Source organism: Prenolepis imparis, unplaced genomic scaffold, assembly GCF_030444845.1.
Source record: "Prenolepis imparis isolate NDT839.2.m4 unplaced genomic scaffold, iyPreImpa1.0 SCAF_4, whole genome shotgun sequence".
NCBI lineage: Eukaryota > Metazoa > Arthropoda > Insecta > Hymenoptera > Formicidae > Prenolepis > Prenolepis imparis.
Genome location: NW_028141162.1, coordinates 3,425,312 through 3,432,481, shown reverse-complemented (window position 1 = coordinate 3,432,481; position 7,170 = coordinate 3,425,312). Strand labels below are relative to the sequence as shown.

The following is a 7,170-nucleotide window of genomic DNA, read 5'->3' as shown; positions in this document are numbered from 1 at the left end:
GGTCGTTCGGAGGGATCTCTCTACGCCAATGGGGCATCTGGTGTCGGTTCGTAGCACATGCCATGCATCTGCTCCGTCGAGGTACTTTTGTTGTCTTCGACGTTCGCGTCCAGCGAAAAATAAGCCGGGGAGCAAGCAGCCACGACTGCTGTTACCAAGAGAATCTATGTGCTTTCTTTCTTATCGTCTCTCGCGATTCTCGAAACGCCTCGTTCGCCGACCTCCTGGCCGCCCGCGATCATTGCCAGGTTCAAGGGAGAAAGACAGACTGATACTTGAAGGGGAGACAACGAAGGGGGTTGGTCCCAGGCAAGATAGATGATATAGTATAACATTTAGCTTGTTAATCAGTTAGATAAAAATAGTACTTTGTTTTTTTTTAATTTCACAAACGCTTGTTTTCTATTGCAATTGTAATTAGATATAAAATTGCGAAAAATACTGATGATAAAATTACACAATAGTCGATAATACGCTGTCGACAATGCAATCTCATCGTACATTGTCGACGATTGCGACTCCCCTTTCGTCTCTACCACGGAACAACATCCTGCCGTTCGGCAGGACGAAGCCTGCGGTTTTTTGACTTTTTTTTCACCATATGAAATCGTCTCGGTTTTTTGGACGCGCATGGGCTAGCGGGATGATGGAGGAGGGAGATGGTGCAACGCGGGCCCCGCGAAGGGGAGAGAACAGCTGTCCCGGGTGGTAACCGTCAGGTGGTATCCCGTCAGCTCGTCAGCTGCGGGGGTGAGAATACGAAAAAAGGGTTGAGAGAGGACGTTGCGCCCGGACGGCGACCGTCGACGCACACGTTGCATTCCGCAGATGACATTGATCGTAAGAAAATTGAGAGACGTGTCGATGCCCGTGCGATATTCCTGGAACATATATAATGCCGGGATAATATGAACGTTTTAGAAATAAATTCTTCACGAGAATATAAGAGAGCGATGTACCAAAGTTTGAGTGCAAAGACCGACCGATAAAACTGCATACATGTTGAACACAACTGTTTTCTCAGAATAGATGAAATTGTTATGACTCTGTACGACTTGGCGTGAATGGCTAAATAGGACAGAAATTTTGTCAACTATATGTCAATATTAATTTAATTTTTTTTATTATTTAAGCTTGTTGTATCGCACTTGTCTATACTATACATGTATCCCCAGATAAGGCTTATCTTTTTTCAGAATGATAATAATAATAATCATTTTTCCTTCCTCTTTGTCCTTCTAGTTTTAAAGGCAATGTAATTTTGATAAAGCGAGGATAATTTGCGTGGAAGCGCAAACACGTGGAAGCGGAAGAATTATTTATTATCAGCCGATGTCTTCTTTATCAGACACGCATCTGCGAGTTTCGTTTATAGCGACAGGTCGAGAAGTGAATTATGCATACAAATGCGGTAGATAACGAAGGGGAATTTTAAACAAAATGCTACACACGTGCCACGCACACGCACGCATTGTTGTAATTTTTCCGTTCGTGAAACTTGATTGCCGTTTTAATAACGATCGCGACAAGATTACATATTCCAGCCGTAAACGACGGGGATAATTCCAAGAGGGACAGATGTGTCGTCCTTCCCCTCTTCGGCATCATTCTAAATGTGTGCATCTAAGATACATAAATCTGAAAAGTAAATTTAGACACGGGACGCGATAATTTATACACCTTGAGCCGATAATCGCACCTAAATTGAATATTAATGAATTGTCAGTGGAATGTTATCTCGATTATCTTAGAGTTGCATACAAGGAAAATGGAAAATCTAATTGAAATCTATATACATTGTAATAATAAACTGACATCTTTTTGCGCAATTATATACTTTTGATAAGTTAACTTTTTTTTAAATTACATTAATTTTTTTAAATTAATCAGTGTTAGATAATATTTGATTTGTCTCAAATTTTTAATTGATGTGCGACGAAAGCAATAATTTTTCTCGAGATGCGTGATTAATTTTTACACCAATTTTTACATTTAGCGACGAATCTTTGTCGAAATGGTTTCGAGATTCACGAGCGCTCGTAGATTTCAAGACGAAAGGTGTTCAACACGAGTCTCGCCGAGCCGCGATCGTTTCTTCCGGACAGCTGCCGCTACTTTTCGAAAATAAAGAGGTGGGCCTCGTTCGTGCGCGCGGACTCCCGCCACGTGCAAGGAAGGGTCTCTATTTCGTTTCGTCGACTTTTTTTCCTAATTTTTTAATCAACCGTCTCGATTATTCGTCTCGACGAGAGAAACGCGCGTGGCTCATTAGCGCGATTCCCCTCCTTCTCCACGATTGTATAAAATTACGAAGCGACGTGTTCGATGTAGCGAATCGATGTAGTCGATCTCCTCCGCACGGTTAGTAAATTCCGCGTTAGCAGATGTACACTTCCGGCAGCTGTAAAAGTGATGTCGTTTACGGGTGCACGCGCCCTCGGCGAGACAATGCGTGCCGATTGGCCATTAGGTCCCCGCATCTGGCGGGATTTCGAAGGATCAATTTTCTACGCCGAGGTATCAATTCGACGTTCGATTTAATCAGACAAAGGAGAATTGGGTTTTTTTTTATATAATTCTTCCTTTTTTTTGGCAACGTCTCTTCGCGGGCCGAAAAGAAGATGTTGCTTCTTCAAGTCGATTAACTTTTCACTGATCGTAGGACTCTTTATTGTTGTAACATTTTGCACAATTTTATCGGATAGTCACAAGACGTCGTTTGAATCGTTTATTTAAAAAATTTGCAATATTTTCTCACGAACTGCACTCGGTATCTCTCTTTTTCTCTCTCTTTCGTTAACAGATGGACGCGCAAACACAACGATCGTTTATTATACGCAAGGAAAGACGGAACTTTTTTAAATATCTTCCATCTTCTTGATCCACGGCATGCTGCAACCAGCTGTGTGGTGGCGCACAAACCTTTTTCCGTTACTTCAGCTACCGAGACAATTTTTTGCATTGGCCCTACCGAACTCTTCGAGTCGCTATTAATAAATTTCACCGCATGCATCCCATTAAATCGCGACGTCAGCTGAATTATGCGCGACGTACAATTAATTTCGTTCTCCTTCATTAAAAATCCTTGAATTATTAAGATGCGATACGTACAAATAGAAATAAATACACAGTAAAATTAATTATGATTCTTATAAATAGATATTGATATAATGTATTTCGGAGTAGTAAGTTTTTATATTAAGAAATTTTAAAGTCTCCGAAAAAAAGTTGAAGAATGCGACTTGAAGATATCTATTTGTAAAAGATTAATTATTAATTTCTCATCTTGCGAGATCGCTTGATCGTTTGAAAAATACCAGCTCTCGAAGGAGCTTTCGCCCCTGCGGGTTACGCAACGCGGGATCTCTATCGCGCATCTGCATCTGCGTACGTCTGTTGGTCGGTTCACGGACAGGCCAATTCAGCCAATTTACTCGATTCCCTCGGCTCTGGCTACAATGGACCGCCACGATATGGCCTGACGTTTTTCGTCTTCGGCATAAAGAATACACAGACGCCTCGGATTAAATACGCGTCACTTGAGGCGAATTCTGCCCGCGTGTTATTGTCATAACTCGTCCACCAAAAAATGTATCTCCGCATAGAAGAATATTGAAGCGGTGCCCTGTCTTTCTTTGAAGCCGCCCGTATCCTAGCGAGCAATGAAGAGAAATTAATTCCGCTTGATAAAGAATGAAAATATTTCAATCCCGACCGCAATATTTATTTATTTATATAGTATGCGCAATTCTCTGCAATGTGTTACGTTGATTATTTCATCCTCTATTTTTTCCTCTACTTATATGCATGCGATCTTTTGTAAAAAAAAGAAGATAGGAAATTCTTTGCAGTTATACGTTAATTCTGAATCATACAATCTGGAGTTTAATGTTGAGAAAATATGACACGATAATACGAAGAAAATGCTTCTCATATATATGTACATATTATATTAATATAAAAATAATCATAAATTTTTAAAATTTTATGTTATCTATATATTGAGATCGATTAATGCAACTCTACGTTACGAATGCAGAGTCAAAACTAATAATAATAGCAATAAAGAAATAAGAATTAATTTCTCTGCAACGCATTTGCAATTCAGAGAGACCGTTCGTGACGTTATGTTGAAATAAACGGTTACACAATTGAGCTTGATTATATATCTCTTCACTGAAACATGATTGTACACGAGGAACGACACGGCTATAATAATACTGTAAATGCGCATAAAACGGCTCGTAAACTGCGAGCATCGATCGAAAGCAGTCCAACGTTTCGCTTAATGTCAGAATCTTGAGAGAGGTACGCGATATACCTCGCCGAATAAAATCCGCGACAGAACCGGAAGTCGCAAACGGACCCCCGCGAATCGTTCGATCGCTCGACAAGAGGGCGAGAAAATGAAAGAGGTGGATACCCTTTGGTTGTCTCCCAGCACCCCCCTCCCGCGCTGTCCTCCTCCCATATGGAGCTTGGCCACATGTAGGTTCCGGACACGACCAGAGGGGGGAAAAGTCATCGCGGGGATCCAGCTGATGGTCGACGCGTTGGTCGGGCTTCCTCAGTTATTGTTGGACCACGCGCTGGCTCGGATTGCGCACACGTCGTCTCGTTGGGCAAATCCGGCCGGGCAATTTGGAATTTTGCGGAGGAGGTCCAGACAACGATCAGGCAGCGACCTCGACTTCTTGGATCGCGGAATCGCGAAAAACTTGCGGAAACCGAACGCGGAGGTGAGCAAAGGTGAGAAATCATTACGTACCTGATGAAGCACACGCAAAGCGAATATTTTGCCATTTCTGTTAATTAACTAACGGGACGGTAATTAGATAACGGGTGTTTGGGATAATGGATAATGGATAATAGATTTTTCCTTCCTGTCGAGATGTTGAACTATAGGTTCATAGTATTCGTGAAATGCAATCTTGTTGCTCGCGCGAAATTATTGCGGATATACAAGGCATTTTATTGGATTTTATCCATTAATGAATAAAGCTAGCAATTTTAGCTAATTAATATTCGTTAATCGTATTTGTTAAGTTTTAAGTTCCAATAATAAGTATTACTCACATAAATATGTCATATTATCCATCTACATCAATTATCCATGTAATTAGCCATTGTAATTGATTGTAATTAACCGTTGTAAGTCAGTGGGTAATTGATAACTAAAAATTAAATAGATAATAATATGTGTAATAGAATGAAGAATGACAATTACGATGTCGCGATCAGGTCATGTTGGATCATTGAACTCCGCGCTAATTAAAGTGACGCAGGGGGTGACGCAAAATCTGGCGATGGGGATGGGCATCCTTAGTAACAGTGTAATGCCGTTCGAGTATTGATTTCAGACACAAGGTTTAGGGTAGCGTTACATGTGTCTACAACACGTCCTGCAAACATCGGTCATACTCGTGTATAAACCCTCTCTGGGATTTCCTTCCGCATGATTACAAGCCAATCTGCGGCTATAATTAAAACATATGCCATTGAAGGATGCAAAGTAAAATAATTCTTTGTTAATAAGTTTCACGTTTCTTTTTTCTCGTAAAATAACTGCAATGTTGTTTGCTGTTTTTATATTCAACAAATTGACTATTTTCAATTATAAATTATCGATATACGTGCTATAGTGTGTTTTAACGTTTGAGAAAATTTGCATTTTACACGACTACCGTGTAATACTTAAAATTATATTTTCTCACATGTTATTGTTCAATTGTCGTATCCGCGTAATAATTAAAAAAACAAAGATAAAAATTCAGCAACCTTTTTCGGAATTTCTTGCATTATCATGAATCCCCAGATCTCCTTCCATCTTGGGAGAGTTCCAAGGAGGCAACGTCGAATCACTCGATCGCGACTTTACAGATGATACCGGATACAGAGGCGATATGTCAGACTTCCGAGGCTGCGGTTGACAGTGGCGGCGATATGTACGAGAAGATCAAGGACCGGCCGGAAAAGGAAGTGGCATCGGTCACTGCCTGGAAGCGATATCAGCGGCTGGTGGCCGCGATAGAATCTCGGGGCGGCGAGTTCAACCGGAAGTCCCTGATCGAGGCGATCTTTCGCGGCAGCGATCTCGTCTATGCCAGTCATTGATTGGCGGGATCAATCGGAGCGGGAATCCTCTCGTGCAATCCTGTCGATCGACACACCAAAGTGCCAGTATCGAGTCGCGAATGAACAGTGGCGTAGAATTCGCGTGTCGCAAAAATCGAAAAAAGAAATCGTAGCGCTCTTTTGAATCTTCTCCGAGTGTCCGAGCATCTAAATATTTTTGCGAGTGTACGAAAATGATATTTATATTAATCCTTCATAGAATGAAATGATAATAGATTACAAGAAATTATTTTACGATCTCTATAAAGGATTAATAATTGCTAAACTCATTGGCATTAGAAGATAGCGATTATTCATGCAATCAATCATTATCAAAGATTAATAGTCATTAATTGAATTTTTATCCGTAAATAGATGTAATGCCATACACATTCTTATTATTTTTCGATGCAATGAAAATTTTTATTATGTGATGACGTTAAAAATAGGATGTAAGAGCACAGTTTAACGCGGGCAATGTGGCTGTTTATTAGTTCGACGTCGCGGGCGCACTATTTTTAGACTTTTAGTGAGGAGAATTTACTGGTTCCGGGAGGCGAATGCTTTCATAGATTTATACATGTAAAACGAATATCATTATATATGTACGGATGTCCTTGGAGGAGAACAAACGAAGCCAAGTCTTCGTAAGACATATTGTCATTAACGTTCAAATCTAAATTGTATTAACAAGTCAAGCAAGTTATTCTGATCTGTACGACATATTTTCAAGTAGAAACTGAATTGCTTTGTAATGGGAGCGAATATATATATATATATATATATATATATATATAAATAGGCACAACGAAGAAGATGAAAGTAAAAACAGCGTAAGTGGCCTCGAGATGTGAAATCTTTCGAAAACACTAAATAATTATTACCTTCGACAAAGAGATACACCAGATGTTTAATACAGAAATCTTCGCGATAGTCTACTTCTCAAAAAAAAAAAAAAAAAAAATTATGCAATATTTATATGATTATGCGATTCATGAATGTGAATTAACGCGAGAGAACACATCGCATTCTACGCCACTGGCCAACGAAATCGTA

General features: G+C 40.0%; 1 protein-coding gene across 2 annotated transcripts; it reads left to right on the top strand.

Annotated features, from left to right (window-relative positions):
* Positions 1-4,062: 4,062 nt before the first annotated feature.
* On the top strand, positions 4,063-7,126 carry LOC145934750 (uncharacterized). Of its 2 annotated transcripts, none has more exons than XM_083035477.1 (2): positions 4,063-4,739; positions 5,881-7,126. In XM_083035477.1, exons 1-2 carry the CDS (start codon positions 4,407-4,409, stop codon positions 6,112-6,114), a joined length of 567 nt encoding a protein of 188 aa, XP_082891603.1. In that variant the 5' UTR covers positions 4,063-4,406; the 3' UTR covers positions 6,115-7,126. The 2 variants fall into 2 exon arrangements, with proteins under 2 accessions (XP_082891603.1, XP_082891604.1); XM_083035478.1 differs by having other exon boundaries at positions 4,193-4,749.
* Positions 7,127-7,170: the final 44 nt, after the last annotated feature.